The sequence below is a fragment of the Rhopalosiphum padi genome, chromosome 1 (genome assembly GCF_020882245.1).
Source record: "Rhopalosiphum padi isolate XX-2018 chromosome 1, ASM2088224v1, whole genome shotgun sequence".
NCBI classification, from domain to species: Eukaryota; Metazoa; Arthropoda; class Insecta; order Hemiptera; family Aphididae; genus Rhopalosiphum; species Rhopalosiphum padi.
In genome coordinates this window covers 64,599,970-64,623,435 of record NC_083597.1, presented here as the reverse complement: position 1 = coordinate 64,623,435, position 23,466 = coordinate 64,599,970, and the positions used below count along the sequence as shown (strand labels likewise).

The following is a 23,466-nucleotide window of genomic DNA, read 5'->3' as shown; positions in this document are numbered from 1 at the left end:
ACTAAATACTCGTTTGAAGTGTACATTTTTTAATTTTTAAACACTACTTTACGTAGAACCACGTATAAATTGTTTGAAGATTAATTTTTTTGTTGCATTTTCATTTTTCACTATATCAAACTAAACCGGCAAATTTAATATTGTGTCGATGTAATTTTTGTATATTAAATTATATGAGTCGAATGTATTAATAATAAAACAATGCTAACATTTTTGTAATTAAATACATCTTAAATGCTTTATGAAGCAAATTAATAATTAAAAAATTATTTATCTATATAAAAACTTATATACCAGTATATAACCTGCACATTATATATATACGGACAAATTTGAATTTAATCGACATGGATATCATGTGAATCTAACTTCTTAAAATTTTAAAATATATTATAATTAAAGTAAAATGTAAATATTAAATAAAACTAGAAAGTAGATACTAAAAAATCAATTAGTCAATTATGTATATTAAATTCTTACAATAAACCAATCAAATCATCCAACGAAGTCATTAAAATACCGCGACGCTATATTAAGTATTAACTATAAGTCTATATATACCAACTACACAAGTTTTAAACAAAAACTTATAACGAGTATAAAAAGTCACTAAAAATTGTGTACATTAGTTTCAAGTTCATTACGATAATGCATAATATACGAACTCATCGCTCATGTTGGGTAAACACAATAATAACTATATTATTATTATTTTATTTTTTATGTTAGAAAAGATTTTAGTTAGATACTATTTTTATTTCGACGATAATAATTATATGATCATAATAAATTGTAATATTTGTAATATAATGTCACAGCATAATTATGACGGCTCAACATCACTAACTTCGAGTATATAAATTGCAATCATCGATTGAAAAAAAATGTGTACCGTCGAAAAAAATCCGTAAAAAAAAGACAAACTATTTTACTCTATATGTTATATGCCTATCGTATATAACTATCGTAAATTCGTAAAATTCGTTCGGTAGAAATTAAATTACCAAAATCACTCACATGCACATATCATACCTTATCTGAACGTGTTTGTTAGGCCTCCAAAATATAAAATTTAGAAAATTTACACTACAGTAAGATTCGTTAAATAGTATAAACACTACCATTATCATGAAAAGTAACATTTTTGATAATATATTTTTTCTACACGATTTGAATTCATCACGAAACAACATTTTTGGAAAAAGAACTATACTTTGTACTACTCTTTGTCATTATCATATTTTAAGTTTCTTACTTTTTTGTATGTGACCAGCATACGTTCTTTGTTTAATATTCCTAAACAAAATATTTTTCTGAGAATTTCAATAAAGAATAAAAATCGAATTTCAAACGAGTATAGTTATGATTACATGACCAATATGTTTGACAGCGTACTTCATCAACAAGTTTCTTAAAAGTGCGTAAAATTGTACAGTATACGTATAGGCTATATAGATTATATTTTATACTATTATAAATAAAAGATTTGAATCAAAAATATTTACTTTTTACAATAATAATTTTTTTTTTATTAATAATATAATATAATAGGTATATTGTATGATGTAATAATCGTTCATATTTTATTAAACACATGCCAATAATATTATTATACCTACCCATTATTAATTGATCTGTTATTATAGAATATAACTACGATTACTATTTTGAAGCGAAAATTAACTTAGTGTTTTTTAATATAGGTTCTATTGTTTAACGTATAATATAAACTATCTTTTAGATTGCAAAGACATGAAAATTACTGAATTGGACGCAAAATGTCTGGATCTGATATTGACAAATAATTCTTTTTCATCTAAACTCAAAATATTATTATTTATTTTTTTACTATAGGTACAATACTCAAAATGTAAAGCATACGATAGTTGAACGTCTGTGGCGTGATAGAATAAGAAGAGTCCATCAATGACACCGATTCGAACTCAGGATTTATCGTTTTCCTTACTTCGTTAATTTCTTGGTAAAGGATATCGCGTTGTCGAGTTCATTGAATATTCGATGAATTCTTATTATCTGATAATGTATTTGTAGCTGCATTATTAGAAATAAAATAATACGAGTGTTTGAGGACATTTTTATGGTAAAATATTATTTTTTATTACTATTATTTTTTAAGGCTTCGACAGCATATTACATCGAACAATATACACGACATACACGTATTGTACTGCTAAAGGTGAACTCAATTTACACAGACTATTTCGTTTACATAGATGTATAGGTAAATAGTTCTGACGATTTCAATACGTGTGCGGACCATGTAGGCTCATAGCAATTATGATATTATTGACATAATATGGTTTCATCGCATTTCGCGTTCAATTATAATGTTGTATAACCAACCGCAAATATCACAGCTACGTATCAAATATTAGTTAAATATACATATATACATCATATTGTGTGTGTGTGTCTCTAACCTAGTGACGGGAATAAGTTCGCACAAATAATAATTGGAAGTATTCTTTTTTAACTGCAGACAAAAATATATTGAAATATCATTGAATATATTTATGATGAAAAAGTAATTAGCTTTATTATAGAAATCAAAGTGATTAATTAGATAAAAAAAAAATTGTAAATTATTTTTAAATTTAATGTTGGATTCTGTTTTTATTGAGTGCAATTAAAAGTAAGATACTGTTAAAAAAAAGTGTTCTATAAAACTTCAAAATAAACATGTATTTATGCCTTAAAAACACATATCCAGGACGAGACAAATTTGAGAGCCGGTCAAATAGCTTTCTGTAATTCTTTCCATAATCATCCGCTGTGCGTCTGTATGTAGTATAGAAATCTGAAATGTGTTCATATGTTGTAACTTTAATACTGTATAGATACGTCATTAAGCTGTTTAATACACATTATAATAATTGTTTTAAACGGGTTTAAAGTTTTAAAAACGTTTTTGTCATACAACGTTTGATAATAATTTGCTTCTCGTTTACTTCACGTGACAGTTATATTGTATTCACTATTCAGCACCTACCTATATAATACGATTGTACGGAATTGCGTAATTTAACGTTATGCAACGCTTGTTTGGGGAATTCTTACAACAATATAATATTTAACAGTGCAGCGTGGTGGATGAGCCGGTTACGGGCAGGAAAAAATAACTTGCATTTCTTTTCCCCGTGTAATATAATACAGAATTACGGTGTTTAAACACAATAATATTATTATGTCATATCATATCGTGTCGGGGATTTGAAGACGGTGATTGAAGAATTGATGTAGTGTGTTTGAGAATATTTTTGCGCGCGATTGATTGTGCGGATTGCTCGTGCAGTGACGGCTGAAGTGAATATATATTATATCACGAACATATTTCCGTATTTGTTTCCGCGAAATATTGTTTCGTCAAAAACTTTGTCCGCAATAAACTTATACATGTCCTAAGTGGGGTGGACTATATTTCGATTTATTTTGTGAGTGCTTCGATCATTCGTTGGCCACTTCAGAAACGTTTCAGGTCATCATCCGCTTCTACGTGGATGTTTATCGAGTCTGTCCAAAAACGTTGACGACCCTCGTATAAACGACATGTCAATTTAAATTTTTTTTTAAATATATGAAAAGTAAAATATATAATTGACCAGAACCTTCAAGCGTACAGAGAGCAAGACAACTGACAGGTGACAAGGGCCGGGGAGGAATAACGGAGGCCGCGAGAAACAACTGTCAAGAACCTCAAATTGTAATCAAGGCTTTTGGAAGCTGAAGAAGAAATTTCGCCGGCATGAAAATTTCGTTCAAACTAAAACACTATAAGTTACTACATGAGGAGGATTACAATAAATCCAAAGAATTTAAGACGTTATCTGGTTTATTATAGAATATATTTCAGCGAACGATGATTCTATCACCGCAAGGTCACGATATAGTATTGGCAGCAACACATAAGTATGCGACTCAGCAGTAAGCGTAAATGAAATATTTAATATATTATTCGTAATATAATAAGTACACTAACAAATATTAAACATACTCGAAATCACCGATTGCGGTGGCGGCGGTTACGACCCTACTATATATAACTGTCGCATCACAACGACAACAATGCCGCACAGCAGTCGTCGGACGATTTAACACCAAGACGATTATCGTCCCAGACAGTTTCCGTCCCGACCGGTTTTTATGCGTATCGGTCTGCTGCGGCCCCGACGAAGGTCCTTATAATATATTATATTCTTACTTATTGTTAAGTTATAATGTTATTCTCTTGTGCGAAGAGGCGAGAAAAAATATCGCATATTGGCACAATATTGTAAAATATGAATGCAAAAAAAAAATTATTATTAATCAGGTGTATTGTAATAATTATAAGCTAAAATAAAAATAAGAAATATAATAATAATAATTTTACAAATACTTGAACTTAAATAATGTATATTATACCTATTATGTTTTTGTATCTATTATATCTTTATTAAATGATAATATGATATTGGACCAATTTTAAAAGATCTTTTTCTTATATTATTCTTATATTTGTGTTGAAAGTAAGGAAATTGTTTAAGCATATCGATGTTACAATACACAAATTAATTTTAATACATTTTTTTTTTTAATAGTACTTTTTTTTCAATTATCGTAAAATACGATATACATTCTCGCCAGTACAAAATCCATGCCATTATATTGCAGAATCACCACTGCCATCTTACCGCGCGTATTCATCTCTATCAATTATAAATGTTGTTAAAATGCTATTTTGGAAAGCCGTCGTCGTAGCTTATATTTGGAAGTTACCGTACAATTGTTATGAATATTGTAAATTGTTTTCACTTTACAGCTGAATTACTCATAGACTCCATATAAAATGGTTAACAAATTATTTTTATACCAAATTACAATATTATTTATTTTAATTAAGGTCGAGTTGACAATAATATTTCCACAGAGTTTTCAAATAAAATCCTGTAAATTTATATTATTTAAGATTTAACCTTAGACAGGAAGTAAATACTAAATAGTATACGTATACATTAAAGAGGAACTAGAAAATGATATTATTATAAAATAGATGGGTGAACTTGTATAATGTATGTGTACGAGGTCAAAGACGGCGTTATAACCTGTATATGCATACATAATATTATGATCAATGGACCGATCCATATAAAATACAGATACTCTAAATTCTACCGAATATATGATATAAGAACCGTGTTTTAACCACTTTGAATATAAACTATTGGAAATATCTCAAATATCTATGTTATAAACATTTCATTTAATCGAATTCGATTTCTCGGTCAAGTTTCCTGTAGGCTAGACAGCTTGCTATAAAAACGTCTCATGTTTGAGTTAAGATAATGTGTTAAATCTGGTGAGTTTTTGTGTAATATATTATTTATTTTTAAAAACATTTCATCCCCGAGACTGCGACGACGAATATTTTATGATAATACATCGGACTTCTATAAGTTTATAATAATATTTTATTATTGAACTGGTCCAGCTTGAACTATAGGGTGTTGGATTATATAGTTTGTCAAACCCATTGAAAATTGCAAACATTTTAACCAAATTTAACGATAAAAAATTTAATTAAACTGGTTTTGGCGACTGGTGCGAATGATAAAACATTATTTCATATTATCATTTTACCGAAATTATAGACGTATTTTTTTTATAAGTTTTTAGGGTTTGGTTCGAGTTTGTTACATTTATAAAACTTCGGTTCGTCCTCAAAAACTAATGTTTATAACACTACACTGTGTTAGAGCCTGTATATACACTTTGCATTTATAAATTATATAAATATAAAATATTGTTATACATAATATATTACGCGCTTTTGTGTCAATAACGTGGACAGGCAGTGAGAAGCTGATCGCGAGTGACTGTTTATCTATTTTTAAAGTTAGTTAAATAAAGGACCAGTGATTCAGGTATACATTATAGTAACAACAAAACATATTTATATATGTATACGACAATTGTCATCAGGAGTTGGGACAAACGTAGAGAAAACTAGCGCAACAACCACAATAAAGACGACGAAGAACGATGATTATTTGTTTTGAACTCTGTGGAATTCGTGCATCCGTACATTACATATTATGTTTTATATTGTGTATTTTACCAACGTATGGTATACAGAGTGATTCCGCCCCCAATTTTTCCTTTTCATAGTGAATTTATTCAAATTCTGATTGTTGGTATTTTTAAGACCAAATTTCCAAATTTTAGTGATTATTTGTATACCAAATACTTAGGAGGATCTTGTGTATTACAAACTTCTATGTTCCATATGAAAATCTATCCTCCTTTGTTTTTTTTTAATTCAAAATTCAAAAAAATTGTTTTTTAGTTATTAAAATGTTATAATAATAATCCTAAAAATGATTTTACAAAAACATATATATATATTAAAAACATCAATAGATTTATATTAATTGCTAAAATTTTCAAATTACCACAGCCCCAAGATTTTCCAAACCCATTATCATAAATGTATTAATTATCCTTAGTACACAAAATTAAACAACTCAAAAACTATAATCATTCGAATTTTGATTTTGAAATGCCAAATTTTACAATAAAATTATTCGCTAAATAATTTACATTCAAAAAAAGGATGTCTCATTTAAAAATAAGAAGTTTTTATCTCCACAAAATATTACTTAAGTATATAGTTAAAAAATCTCAAGAATTTGAAAATATGGTCTATACGTGTATTTAAAAATTCCAAAAGTCAGATTTTAAACAACTGCGTTATCGAAGTAGACAAGGGGGTGAGCATTCTTGGTGAATCACCCTGTATACACGTACATTGGTTGTATTATAATGCTATGCTGCTGGTAGCGAGTACTGTAGCCATAGACAATAATACAATATAAGTACAATTATACAGATCAGTCTGCAGGCCGTTGTGCGATGCACTCCTCAAGTGCGTTCGGGAAAGAAAAAAATAAATCATCCTACATATACTTAAACATATATCTATAAGGTATATACATGAGTATACGACGTACATTATGCTAACGTCATACACATTTAATACATAAACATATCTGTGAGTGTGTGTGTGTGTGCGTGTTTCAGTCAGTGACTTTGGAGTGTATTGAAAACTGAGGGCACACAGGCAGTGGACACAGATAATGTTCCGTATACGCCGTTTAATATACGTACCTATATTAAGGTATATAACATAATTGTCGTGTATATGGTGTATAAATCGGAACCACGCCTACACCGAGCGTCGGTTCAAGGCCGTAGAAAACGACCGTCTGCAGCACAAAGGGTTTCTCCTCCGAACGGTTGTCGTAGGCCCAATAACGGTATATATTATACGTACCATATACAATATAAACTGTATACATATATAATATTATATATAAATAAATAATACGTGCTTACACACACACACACACACATATATATATATATATACAATTGGGCATAATAAAATCTCTTCTGGACGTGATATTATGTATATGTTCACTCTATCCTCGCCGTGTCTAAGTCTTCGTCCGCGCCTATAGGTTAGGTATATTACTGCGTATGTATACTGCAGCAGTAACCTACCTGTATACACCGTGCTCGACTCGTCCAGTAAACGTCATATTGTACGATGCGATGTGTGGCCTTATATTATGTACGAACATTAAATGCATAATAATCTATTAGATACCCATCATAAGCCATAGCGGCGTCATTTTCTGGACGATTCAAGGATGCAAAACACATGAGCGATAAAAACTTTTCCAACTCAAATCGTAACATAAAATATTGATAGTCTTAGACATTTTCTATGATAAAAGTGACAATATTGTTTTATTATATATATTGCACAAAACTGTTGGATCGTTATAAGTAAATTAATATTTACCAATCTTAAATCATCATTTAAACTTTATGTTTAGCCTCTTTATATTAATATACGAACCTACTATTCTCCTTTAGTATTAAAGAAAAAATGATCAATAAATTATTATTAAATTTCGTACTATTTAATAATAATTTTCGAATTTGAGAATACCTGTTTATTCTGTGAACTGCTGTAATATTATAGTCGGCTATTGGAAATGTTTTTTCTTACATTCCATTGAAACGCCTGAATATATAATTTATTAGGTGAATCCGGGAATCGAGTATTATAATATATTTTATTGTTATGTCCTACCTGTTTGCATGTGTCTCGATTCGCCCGGCCAGCGCCGCGAGAGAATGGATAATATCATAATCGTATTATAATGCACACAGCCACGAGAATCCGTGTCCTGCAACATGTGACTATTCTGACCCGTTATCCCTTTGATCGAAGCACGTACGTCGAAGATCACGAGCTACTACAAACCTATTACCCGCTGCGCAGGCGCATTGGCGTTATCGTATGTGTGTTATAATAATGCGGATTACTCGGAGGATTACTATATAAAATACCACCCGCGGCGTGAAATATTTACAGGGACAGAACGCCTACCCGATTTTATCCGAATCTGAACACGTTGGCGTCAAACGAAAAAACAAAATTTTACGATTTTCCCAACGACTCTCCACCCTTATTTTCGCCTATATCCGTACATACATTACATAAATGCGCGTTTAAACGTTTAAAAGTGCGCTGTAGTACGACGGTTACCAGTAAACGCACTATGTACTTATCGGGGAAGTAACAAGAAACTACATAATAGTTCCCTCGGCATCATCGGTTCAAAATGGAAATAAAAACACTATAATATTTACGGTTTAAAACTCAAAAACAAAACTTCCTGAGGGATATCAAACAAGAGACTTTTCAAATCGTAAATATAATATGATAAAAATATTTATGTATCAATGTTATTCGCGAAAAATGGCCAACTAATATTTTATTACTGGTTATAATTCTTAACATTCATGCCTTTTTGCGACGACAATAAAACGAAATAATACATACCACACACCACAGTATAACGTTCTAAATCGAATTTCTGTTCCATCACTACGACGGGTTTTGTTCGATTTACATCGCAGTTATTATGTTATAGCATTATACGTATTCCATATAAATATCAATTAAAATAATACTATCTCGTGCGCTTACGTCACCGAGCTTCAATGTTTTGGACATCACATCCGTTTCACGTAGGTTCGTTTAAAATGTATTCGATTTTAGAAACGTAACAGTCACTTTATAACAATTATTAAACTCGTGATACGCATTTCGCTGGTATAGAAAACGGCAATCGACGTAGAAATGCTAACCTGCAGCAATGGTTTTGGATAAAATTTGTTTACCATAAAAGTCGGTTACTCTTTACTTGGCTACACGACGTTTACGTGAAATGAAAATAATTCGAAATTTTTTTGTTTAGAAACACTTTTCCTAATATAATTGTTACATTGGTGATTTTTTGACAATAAAATCTACCGTTATTATTCTATAAGATTTATACGTAATCTATAATTTTTTCAAAAATGTATTTGAACATAAGTTTGCGAACTTGACTCGTCATTTATAGGAATCTTTTTCTAACGAAATATATTATTATACAGGTAACTATTAAGTAGTGAGGGTAATGCGTACAGGTACATAATATTATATAGTTAGACAAATAGTGACAATATCACTATCAATACCGCAATCTTTAAGTGCTTATGCCTATGGGTTAATTCCTTCCCAGTCGATTATTTAACAGTGGACGCATACATTTTCTTCTCGTACGATGAACGCATATTAAAAAAACCGATTGTCCAACTTTTCACAAACCCGTTTTCGTATAGTGTAACTGGTTACTGTAGGTCCGGATTTACAGGAAATTTGTCTAATAGTAATAATGGTACGAACGCATTTGATATCGTTTTCCACATTTTTTTTTCTTGTAATTTCGTCGTGTCGTATAACTCTATATGCTCGTGACATGATTTGGCCGGACTTCAAACATAATGGACCAGTTTCCACCGTTCTAATGGATTTTCTTATAAAGATACAGTTCAATCAACTATGTTAGGTCATGTACGCATATATTAAATTAATAAGTGTGTGTCGTATAATATGTATATATATATATATATATATATAGTTATTTATTTATTTAGCGTTGTGATATTATTGCAATATCAACTATAATTATAACAATAAATTAATTCTGAAAATGAAAATTCTGAGTATAATAAATACTATTAGTACTAGACTATACATATTACTATATTATATTAAATCTATTTTATATTTTTCATACATCCATTATTAGGGAGAGTAAAGACTATTATCCTTGGTATAGCTAGTGACATACATTGTGATAACTTAGAAACTATTATACTTATTCAAATTTCGATTTAGATGCCTACATTAATATAATATTAACCAAAAAAAATTAATAAATTAGTTGGTTTACATTTGAAAAAAAAGAACATTGTATTGTCACGCAAGTACACGACACTCCTTAAATGGTTTAAACAAATCTATGTAGGTACTAGAATAATGTTCTTGAACATGGTCCTTGAGTATACTTAAATTTTTTAACAAACTTGAATAAATGCATTATTAAAAAGGGGTGGACAATGGACATGCTTGATAAATTATTATATTTAATGTACAGAATTACTACAACACAATGTTCATCACAACGCTTCTACGTTATTATAAGTGTCTCGTTGGGTTCTATCATGTGTTTTTCTGTACGTCATTTACTATTATTATCTAAATTATCCTATTTACTTATTACGTTTGAAATACAGATTATAATTTTATCCGACAAAAAATACACATAAGTTTCTTACTCTTATGTTTGTCATGATCATATTTTGTAATAATAATGTAAAATGTACAGTCTTCCACGAGACCCGTTTTTTTATCGGTTTATTTGTGAGTTAACTTTGCGGTCCGAAAATCCAATTTTTGAATGATGAGACTTAAACCATAGACATTTCTATTTTCGACGTAAAAGTATGATTTGTTTAGAAACGAAATTTAAAGTATACTTCTGCCTTTGGGCAAATATAAAAAACGGAAATCAATTTTAAACACGCTGCTTCGAAACCAATATTTGCAATCGCGTATAATATACATAAATTAGACATTGCGGTGACGACATCGCTTTATTATTCCGTATACTGTAGTGAAAATCTTATTTACACACAAATCCTCTCTTCCGGAAATACCAAATAATATAAAGTCGTAGATTTGCGTTTCACCTCCACCAACTAACCAGACCTAGAAATTTACCAACAATACGTCCTTTTAATCTCACGGTCCGACAAAATCGGCTCGTTTTTATTGTAATATTCAATTGTTGACATTTAATCTCGCCAACGATATTCAGGAACACATAAAGTTGTCCACGGATGAGTCTTTGCAAAAATGTTTGGTTAGTTCAGCGTTCCGAATCAAAAAAAAAAGATTTATTTTTTGAGATTTAATTAAATTTCGTAAAATAAATTTTCAAAAACAAAAAAAAATCATTGACAAATATTGAAATTCGGATACCTGCAAAGACTGGTGGACCTGTCATGGTGGCTTGATAATTCTATATTATCGTGAACACGAAAATGGTCACTGAGCGCTAAAAATCGTTTTCTCTAAATCTAAAAAGAGTTTTCTGATGTTTAGAATTTCATGTTTAAAGTGTTGTTTTTACATATTATTAAATATTAAGTTATTACTTTATAAATAAAACACCCAAATCATTGACGAAAAATGTCTTCATTGTATCTCAGTAACCACTAACCTTTGAATTTGAACTTTTCGAAAACCAAAACCAGTACCAGAAAGACGGAACCTTTTTAGAAATTAATCGAAATGCAAAATCAAAAGTATAGGTTCAAGACTTTGGTATTTTTTTCTGGCTACCTTCGTTTTTATTTACGTTTTTGCAAAGTATAGTTGACTTAAATCATTTTTCACAATCGTTGATATACGAATTATATGATAACGACTTTATACGACTGAATAACAACATTCTAAAATAAATCACGTAGGTATGTGTCTTACTGCGGCCGGTAACCTGATTACGGTGTATGTACATTGTACACACTTAATATTATAATGTATGGGGTACGCGCGTCGTGGAAGAAAAATAAATATAAACATCAACAACAGAGCACATACAAACGCTGTCTTGGCAGCAGGATGGGACCGTGGGAAACAGTGTGAACCGACAATAATTAACAGATTTTTACTGTCGTCGTCCGTACACAAATATATGTATATGCGTATTATGTATATACAGGTAAGTAAGTGTGTATAATATATATATACGTACCTATTATATGCGCAAGATATATATATATATAATATAACGTACGTTGCGGGCACATATAACGCACAATTATTTTATTGCGGCCAATTGTACTCTGTTACTTCGATTTACGACCAAAAATGTCTTTTACGAAACGCTCTTTTCCTCTCATTTTTCGCCTACTGTCGAACAGAAATCACCCCAACCGTCGTCGTAATATAATGTGTAATATATGTGTGTGTATACGTATATAATATATATATATATATTATTACATAATAGATGAAATAAGTACAAAACGACTCCGAGTGTGTTATAAAAATTGCACTTATTTCTTTTTTTCGTCAAAACTCATGTGGTTTATAGTTCACCAGTCTTTGTTCGCGACTTGGGTGATGGTGGTTGATATATTCTACAAGCATCACACGTATAATGCATATATATATATATAACTTTATTGCTTCACAACGACAATATAGTATTATGAGCGCATTTCATGTATATACAGAATGATTCACCAAGCATGCTCAACCCCTATTTTTCCCTATAATTTAGTTATTTAAAGCCTGATTTTTCATACACTTTCAGTTTCGGACCACATTTTAAATTTTTTTTATACTGCTTAAGTAATATTCTGTTGAGACATAAACTTGTTTTTGTTAAATAAGATTTTTAATAAATGTATTCACTCTGTATATTATATATAGACCATACAGTTTATATACTATATATACTATACGAGGTGATTAGAGCTATATTGGTACACAATCAATTTTCTTAGTTTTATTTTTAAGAGAAAAAAAATGGTTTCATATTTTCTATATTTTACCAAACTGCTAGTTTTATAATATACCTACATCCACATCGATATTGATGTTGTTAATATCGAACAAAAGTATCTAAAATAAAATGCCTTTATTTTCGCCCGAACGAAATAATTTTTCACGAAAACGATACAACTTTTCACTTTTATTTTCTATTAAATCAAAGAATTTGTTATTTATTATAACTTTCAAGAAATTAAATTTTGACACTCTAAATTATTAATCTATTAAGTATACAAATACGAAATTATTTTTAATTTGTTTAATTGCGATTTTTTTTGTATACCTTACAAATGCTTCCATCGATTTTAATGATAATTATGAGTTCATAATAGTAAAATATTAAAATACTATTAAAAAATTACGTGTATGTATTATTATATAATTTATATATATAGTTATGTTTTTGCTGCGTGATAAATAAAAATCTATTTTAGCAATTGGGGGGAAATATGCTCCATATGGCTTCTCATAGTCAACCCATTGATTATTTCATTTCTAAACTATAGAATAAAAAATTTCAAATTTGAATTTGAATTAAAAAAGTAACTTAAGTGCAATTTTTGATACTTTTGACAGCAATATTGAAATTTATTCTATAAGTACATTATTTTGGTACAACAACTTCCGAGCCCTAGCTATAATTATAGTATTATGAAGCCCATATATTATGGATCCGTGATGTTTTCTCACGTTTAAAAACATATTCAAGTGGACTATTATTAAAATATACGGTGATTACCTGTATAATAAAACGTCCAGAACTAAAAAACATCATAAGACGTATTGTATTATACTATAATACGTATTTGAAATTAAAAAAACGGTTATGGTTATAGTGTATACTATATAATACTGTGTATGTAGATCGGTTAATTGTTTCGAGTGGCGTTTTTTGATCGAACAACAATATACGTGTCGAGGGGGGAAACAATGCGCATATCGACGAAAACGCATATTTAAAATATTATTATTATAGTATGTATACCTATAACTATAACACACTATAATAATATGTTATTGCTTTTTGTGATGTATATTAAACGTTTGAAAGGAGTCTAAAGAGCCGTATAGGTATTGGCTTCCGGTTTTCCACCAGTATAATTTTGAGCGTTTGGAAAACTAACTTTCAAAATTCCTACAACATCCACACTCTATTTGATAAGTAAACTATAGAGAATATTATCTGTAACACGTTAATGGAAGATAAAAGGGATATTTTCCAAGGAATACTATCATATACTACTATATTAATTTATTATTAATATTATTAATAAAAAAATAAATTAACAATTTGACACATTGTATCAGTATCATTATTATATATACCAATATAGTCTGCAACAATCAGTATTCTATATTTTGCCAAGCCTAATATATATGATTATTTTTTTTACCATGAATACCTATAAGATACCATGCTACAACCAGTTTAGGTTTATTGTTTATCTATTCAATAATGCACTGGCAATAATGACATATTTTAAATTAAATTAATTATGATACTAAAATGTTTTATTTTAATTATTTATAGGTGGGATTTATTGGGATAAGAGATGTTTTGACAGGGTCAGGCAAAGATCAAGAAATTGAAAAAAGAGATCTACGTTTTTTTTAGAAAAAAATATGCTTATAATTATATGATTATATATATATTATATATATTATGTATATTATATAGACAATTTTACTACATAATAGAAACATCATTATTGTCTACTGATATAATGATATAATTTGATAAATATATTAACAATTGAATTTGTATTTAAAATTTTTGAATTTTAAGACGTACTTGTTAGGTATACATAAAATGTTTAGGGGGTCCGAGTTTGGTCAATATTATAAAAAAATAAATTTGGATTTGAATATTTTCTAAATTGATGGGTTGATGAAGGTTAACATCCAAAATCCCCCACCTACATGGGGAGAGGGGCGTTTTCAAATTATTTTTCCTGGGTGCCTTTAATGGCTTAATACGGCTCTGGAGATACTATACATCATATGATATGTGCAAAGATACCCACGACACGTATATGTTCGCGATTGCCGTTTTTCGGTCGTCGACATACAATGCAATACACTATTACTATAGAAGGGTTATAACGCACGACGACCCGAAAAGATGGTTTCGTATACATCTTTTTTTTTGTTCTTTTAACGCATATTATATTATATGTTATGCGTTTATTGTCCTCAACGGACTATTTCCCAGAACCGCGGTAAACGTTTCAAATGTGGTTAATAATCTGCGCGCGCGAGAGAACAAAATACTCCCATGATACTTATCGTTTAACAAAGTTGTTACGTTTATTTACGACCGCGGATGATAAATATCTGGAGATCTTTTGTGCGCGCATATATACGCGTGATGAATACGAAAGTGCGTTAAAACATTTTTTCGAAAAAAACCTACCTATTACGCTCGAAAACCACACGAAATCAAACAGATCGTATAATATACATATTACGACTATTACGTGCGATATAGTCATATAGAGTTCAACGACTGTTGCACGTGGTACACCAAGTCGAGCTTCCATCTGGTACTGTGCCATGTGCCCGTATATACCAACATTATATTATAGCAGAGCGATCTTATTCGAGTTAAGAATAGGAAACGTATAACGTGCATAATACATAACAAAATAATATTATATGTGTTACGGGAAATTATTGTCATTGCAGATTACACTATGATTGTGACCACAACCGCGGTTAATTACACTTTGCAGACAACCGTGTCAACGACAATAATATCGTATTTGTAGTAAAACGGTTGATAATGATTAGAGCAGAAGGAGTGTACGAAACACAATTTTGAGATTAAATCATTTTTATCTTTTAGCTAATTTCACATAACAACTGAGTTCCAAACTGGTACTCAACGTTATTGTGTACTAGATAGTTACAAGTTACAACAATAGAATTTCGATGAGTAAAAATTTAATTTCGAACGAGAGTATTATTGGTAACTAAAACTTATATATACTTTAATAAATATTTAACTAGTGCCATCCGAAATTCGATTTTTATAGTGTATTTATCGAAAAAATATTTTTCTTAGCACTGTGTAATCATAACCTATATAATTGTTAAAAATTTTAAAAATGTATTTACTGTAAAACACTTTAGTTAGTAATATGACTACAGATTTAAAAAAAAATCAAAAAACGGGTTTTTTTAAGATAACGTATATAGTTATTGTTAAAAGAATCATCCTGTATATATAAAAATTATATTATATTATATTATGCAAGTGTGTATGCCTACGTATTATAATATACGGTGCAGTTGAAAAACGATCAGAGATCTCAATCGCCTAGTCGTGGAGCACGATTCTCGACGGGTAACGGCGAACACTGCACATAATAATAATAATAATAATAAAAATAATGTGATTATTATTATTATTATTATTATTATAAAGACTTTTAACGCGTCGTATACAATACATATAATGTATATATATATATATTTCAATACACGCGCACAGAGAGGGACCGTTTATCACGGTACCGTTTAATCGGTCGTAATATGGTACACACCATAATTAATACAATAATGTATCGTATATATGTATACCACCTGTAGGTATATGTAAGCGTTTTGTATATTATTATATTATAGAGGTATCCGACTGCGTGACGACTGCAGCTACAGAAACCACTCCAAACAGCGCAGACCTGCAATAACAGATATTACTCGTACACGTTGCAGTCGTTCGACTAAATATATTATATTGGGTGATCAATTCAATACGTAATAGAAGCTCGTATAATGGGTCTTTTATGATGGGCGTCTTACGTTAAATGGACCACTCCGTATATCCACAAGTGCAACGCGCCAATATAATAATGTAAAATTACTGGTACTAGTAAAGTTGTATATCGCTATATATAGACACATTCGCGTCCGGTACATAGAATAATATTAATGGAGTTCGTTAAAATAGTAATATCATAAAAGGAAAAATGTTTGTTTTATACTCTATGCAATAACATAGTATTATAGCTATAGTAGGTAATACATACATAATTTATATTATTTATAAACCAATACTTATATCTATACCGATTATAAGCGTACCTATTGTAAATATTTATTAATTTCTAGACGACGGACAAATGGAAATTATACAAAACAATTCAGAAAAAACATTGCTCCATTCTTATGGATAAGAGAGGGTGATCAAACTGTATCATAAAATTCTCGTTATTGCGATTATGTTAAAAGTGAAAGTTGCTGGTTCATAATATCAAAAGTCAACGGTGACAATGCCACCATCAAACATAGTATTACGAGTGCGAAAATAACGAGGTAAATGCGAAACGTCAGGTATTTTTTATTATAAGGAGGATGACGAAAACGAATGAACCAATACGATTTTCGAAATAAGGAGACAGTGCGTTTGCTATTAAAATATTAATTATCGTCGATATTTGAGCGCATGAGCGACAAATATCCGAACTACGTGGTCAATACAAACAAATATTTTTTATAACGTTTACGTATATGGAAATATTAAGAGGGCACAGTTTAATTATAAAACGATACGAACATAAATTAACATGGTGTGTGAACGACCCGTAAAGCATGATGATGTGCCTAAGAACAGTATAAATCAATCAGACGTCTCGACTGCTCGTACACGATAGCAAAACGCATAGGATATATTATAGTAATTTGTGTATCGGTCATAGTTTTACAGAGAGCGCACGCACACACGCTCGACGGTCGAATACGCCAGTTTTTGACGGACAGCTTGTCGACAACTCGCATACGTCGATCCGTTCGAATGGAACGATAGGTCAAATTTTAAAACGATCATAAAACATAATATACGCGTAAATCGTTTAAGGTTTGTGTGTGTGTTGATTCGTATGTATTATTATCTATGTAATAAATATTTTTAACCACCATAATAATAATAATACGAAACGACACGACAACCGCAGCGATCGAAACGACACGTACGAAACGATGATACGAATAATGTTCGCAGATAATATATAATATCATTGATCGGGGTGACAGGGATGAACAATATTCGAGAAGCATATAATATGCATCTATTTCCAGCGGAGCTATGAATATCGTATTGATTTTACATTGCATTTTTTTTGGACATGATTTAATCTTGAAAAATATTTTGACTAATTTGTCGTGCTGTTTATAGATATTTTAAATTTTATAGTTTTTTCTTTCGATCCGTGTAAGATGTAATTTTTATTTGTGAGTAAAATTGATTGAAAATTTAACACTAGGTTCCTTATAATTATGGCTCTAACAGCAACTTTTAAGAATCTTAGAAGTACATAATATGCTCAATTGTTTTAAAGATATTTCAAGTTGGATTTAACATAACGGAATGTTCGAACGAAAAGTAACGATTTTAATTATTTTGTTGTAAAAAAATATCATTCGTTGGGATTCAAAAATATTTGCCATTACACAATAATTTCATATAATAAAATACAGAATGAAATTTCCAAATATTTAGATTTTTAAAGCTATTTATACAATTTAACTGACAATATTTGGTTGTTATTTAACGAAAAATTCCAATTTTTTCCAAGTGGTGCCCCAAAAATGGCGGAGAGATCCGCCGAACGCGTAATCCGTCACAGGAATCGTATATTGTAGCAAAATGTATTTATAGCGACTATGTATAGGTTGAAAAACTAATCTATATAAACCCTCCCCGAGTCTATAGTCTATAGAAGACAAAGAAATAAAGATTCATTAACATAGGTATATATATATCGTACATATATACGAGTGTATATAGATATCATACATATCACATTGTGTTCTGAGTACGATAATAATATGTACAAAAATAATAATATTATGTACCTGTAGTCGTCCGTGCGGGAGTAGATCAGAACGATCTGGCGGTGGCGGCGACCTTGACTCTATGGACAACCGGTCGCGTTCGCAGAGTTAATGACTCGCGACTCTCACCCCCGCCCCACAACCACCTCGTCATCAAGCAGTCGTAATAATAATACATATACATACTATACCATAACATACAACCACTGTGCTGTATTATTATTATGCCATATAGTATTGTGTCGGATCACAATATAGAAAATAAATTCTATTTCATCTATTACGTGTTTATGTATGTTAAATTACGAGGAATGTATAAACTCTTGAGGTTATGTCCCATCAAGGTTGTATCACAATATTCTAATAATAACTATTTAGTACACAATTACCATTTATATCGTTAACTCTGAAAAATAAATTTAAAAAATAAAAAAATTTACTTTGGTTTTCAATTATTATTATTTATTATAATTTTATTTATACATATACCAATACGAATTTGTTTCGAATCTTTAACCAGGCTTTACCATTTTAATTGTGATTTTGTTGAAAAATAATTTTAAGTAAGTTAACAATGTTAAGTAACTGCATGTCAAATAATTTTAATATACGTCGCTCACTGATAGCACTAACAAGTCTCTATGCGCTTTTCTTATGTATCTGTTTGTAAAATTACATATTATATACTTATTTTTCGATGCTCATTATTGACTATTCGTCACATATTTTTCTCATTTTTTAGAGAATAAAGGAGAATAGTTGTGGGTTTTTATACCATACTATAGGTACTAGCACTATATATTTCGGCATTTTTTTTTTTTTACTATCGATACCTAACATATCACATTATAATAATAATACATGCGTATACACATAATATGTGTAGTAGTAGACAAATGTATCTACTTGGTAGACAATCTACTCACGTGCGGCCTCTATAACGCACAGTTAAAACAGTTTAATACTGCATAGGTACTCCAATTGTTGAAAGTATGAATATAATATAATATTCAGTATTCAACTATTTCAACTGTCAGCATGAATCAAAATCTTAATAATAATATTTAACTGCCTCCGAAAAATATTTATTCACACGTTTCATTCATATCGTACCTACAAGATATTACCTGCATATTGTTACTGCAACAAAACATAATAAAAATCGATTTTCTCAACAACGTACGCGGGTATTACCTATATATTATGTAATATATTTTTTGAAAAACAACTTACATATATATAATATTCTAAAAATGACTTGTCTCGAGTATCGTCTACTGTGCGGTTCAACCCTGCACGCGTATATTACAGCGAAGTATAGGTAGGTAAGACTGCAGAAAACTTTTTGAGCGATTCCTTTACCCAAAAATAAAAATAATAAATAATAATATTATGTAAGCACATAAAATATAATATTAGGGGTTTTTTTAACCGTAACAATACTATACCTATAACTGACGAAGAAAAACTATCGGCCGACGATGCGGATAATATTATTTATGATACACAACAGTGCGTTTTTTATAATATTTCGTCTTGCACTCGTGCCCCGCCGTCTCTCGTACGCGTTTATAATATATAGCTAGACTATAGCCGAGGAATGTACTCGTACCTCTGTGTAGTTTACATAATGTAGTTTACGTTTTTTTCCGATGAGCAACGGAAGTCCATTCATTAATCACTTGAATGGATGTTATCTAGGATGCGTATTATAAACGTATAACAATATATACTGCGAGAGTGAGAACTCCGTCAAAATCGTCTCGGGTAAGGGTGACGGGGCACTGTCTTACAATATGACGCATAATAATGTATAATATCATTATAGTAGTCTATCGTACGCGATTTTTTAACGTAATATGAATTTCCGAATGAAATATTTCACGAAAAATGTGAACACAATTAATGCTATTATTCTGCGCACTGCTGCAGTGTTCATAGGCGTGCGCACGGGGGCAGCAGAGGCAGCATATGCTGCCCCTGGACTTTATTTGGGGCTACTGGGGCCGGCAAATATTAAATAATGGGCCTCGGTAAAATTATATTTCCACAAATGATTTTTTTTTTTTTTTGGTCAAGTATAGATATGAATATTTTATGATATAGAATTTATCAGTATAAAACTAATAGACCTGTCTACTATAAAAAGAAATAGCCATGATTTTTAATCGTAAATATTATTATCATATTTTATGGTCAACAAATCTAAAAATAAACTGGGTTTTTAACGTTATCGTAATATCGTACACTAATATGCCATGACGATGCTGGCCCGCCACAACATTAATGATAGACGATATTAAATAGCGATTAGCAATTACGTAATTGGACTATTGGAGTTGCACTCGCACATCTTAATATTTTTCGACGTGCGACGTGCTCATTGCTCAATACCTACAATTGTTCTACATTATTATAAGACTATAATAGTAGTAACTAGTAAGTTGTAACATTACTGTTGTGTCATGTCCGGTAAACGAAAGGGCGGAGCTGAAAAAGCCCGTGAAAAGAAAAGATTGTTGCTTTTGAATGCGAGCGATAAATGTTATAAGTTAAAGGACATGTTTTCAAAAAATTCAAAACTTTCAAATACGGCAAGTACATTGAAATCTGACACCAATGCTGTTGGGCAATCACAGAATCGGTAAGTTTTATCCACTGACTTATTAAAATTATAGGTCAATAGTTTTATTATAAGTATTTAACTCTATCATAGTATAATTAAATATTTTTATTTATTTATATTTTATGGTTTTAGTTTTAAATGAAATAAAAGATCTTGTTACAGTCGAAAAAATCTATTCAAGTTTATCAAATGATATGTTTGTTAAGTTATGAATATAATATTAACAAATTATTAGTTAAGTAGGTAAGCTTTATAAAATGGTCTTAAATAGTTAAATTCATACCTAATCAAATTATTGTTAAATTTAATAAAATTGTAATTAAGTACTTGTTCCATATCCTTACAGTTACATTACGGTATTTAAATAATTTTCCAATTAGTTGATACATCACTGAAAACTATGTCCAATGTAACAAATCTTATTATTGCAGATAAAATTGATTCAAGTGTATCCAATGATAGTACTGGTAAGTTATTAAAATAATAAATATTAACAAATTATTAATTAAGTAAATATTAAAAAATAGTCTTGATCAAATAATTGTTAAATTTAATTTCTAAAATGTGACAACAACACTTACATTGTTAGGTAGTATGTACTATGTACCTCCTATACTTAACTTTTAAATGTAAACAGTAAAATCAATTTTTATTTTTTTATTAGAAATTTAGAAATTACTGCATTTTATTATTTTTATTAGATATAATTGATAAAATCAACGAAAATGGCATTAAATTATTTCATATAACATAATTTATCCTTTTTCTATATTATTTATATTATTATAAACTATTATGCAATAATAACCTGATTATGTATTTTAGTACCCGTACATAATAATGATCCGATAAACCAACTTCCAGTGAATCGTCTTGAACTCAGAAATCGAATAAGAGCTGGTCCATACCGCCCAATCATGGAATCTTATCCAAAAACAATGCAAGGAGCATCAGAAAGATCGTTTCAAAAATCCTGGTTTGAAAAATATGTATGGTTAGAATATAGTCCATCTAAAGACCTAGCATTTTGTTTTCCATGTAGGATCTTTAAGGGTAATAATTTAAACAGCAGTCAATTAGATGATGCATTTTCTAAAACTGGTTTCTGTAGTTGGTATAGAGGTATTAATCGTTTTAATAAACATCAAATTACTAAATCCCATATTTTTAGTACCCAAGCAATGGCTGATTACTTAAATACTACTTCTATTGATCAACAAATAGATATAAGTAGAAAAGAATATATTTCCAAATGTGAAAGTGATCGTTTGCACAATAGAAAAATTATGAAGCGTTTGATAGATATAACTTTGTGTCTTGTTAAAGGAGGAAGGCCTTTTAGAGGTCATGATGAAGGAGAAAAAAGTAATCAAAAGGATTTATTCAAAGAAATAGTTAATACTTTTGCTAAATATGAAATAGTTTTGAAAGAACACTTTGAAAATGGCCCAAAAAATGCAAAATATACCAGTAATAGAATCAAAAACGACCTAATTAGTTCCATACATAATGTTCTTATTAAAAAAGTAAAAGCAGATTTACAAAATGTATATGTTTCAATCTTAGCCGATATGAAACTAGTGATGTTGGTCATCATGAGCAACTTTCAATCGTTATACGATATTTTGATGATCAAATGAATAGACCTGTTGAAACTTTTCTCGATCTAGTACGGTTAGTTTCTGTTAATGCTGAATCTATATTCACAGCTATAAGTAATATTATACATTCCAAATTTGGTATAGGTTGGTCATCAATAATTGCTGTATGTTTTGATGGGGCCTCTACAATGTCTGGTAATATAGGTGGGGTACAAAGAAAATTCAAAGAGATGAATGCAAACATTTTGTATGTACATTGCTATGCACACTGCTTAAATTTGTCATTAATTGATTCAATCACAAGTAATACAAGTAACAAAAATCAAGTAGTATTTAACTTTTTAGGATCTGTTCAATTTTTTTACTCTTTCATTGAAGGC

At 30.0% G+C, this 23,466-nt stretch overlaps 1 protein-coding gene across 1 annotated transcript; it reads left to right on the top strand.

Moving 5' to 3' along the window:
* The first annotated feature begins 21,211 nt into the window (after positions 1–21,211).
* LOC132926480 (zinc finger MYM-type protein 1-like) lies at positions 21,212–23,125 on the top strand. The gene is made up of 4 exons (XM_060990848.1): positions 21,212–21,503; positions 21,636–21,640; positions 21,866–21,952; positions 22,311–23,125. The coding sequence occupies exons 1-4, from the start codon at positions 21,325–21,327 to the stop codon at positions 23,123–23,125; spliced, it is 1,086 nt and encodes a 361-aa protein (XP_060846831.1). The 5' UTR covers positions 21,212–21,324.
* Positions 23,126–23,466: the final 341 nt, after the last annotated feature.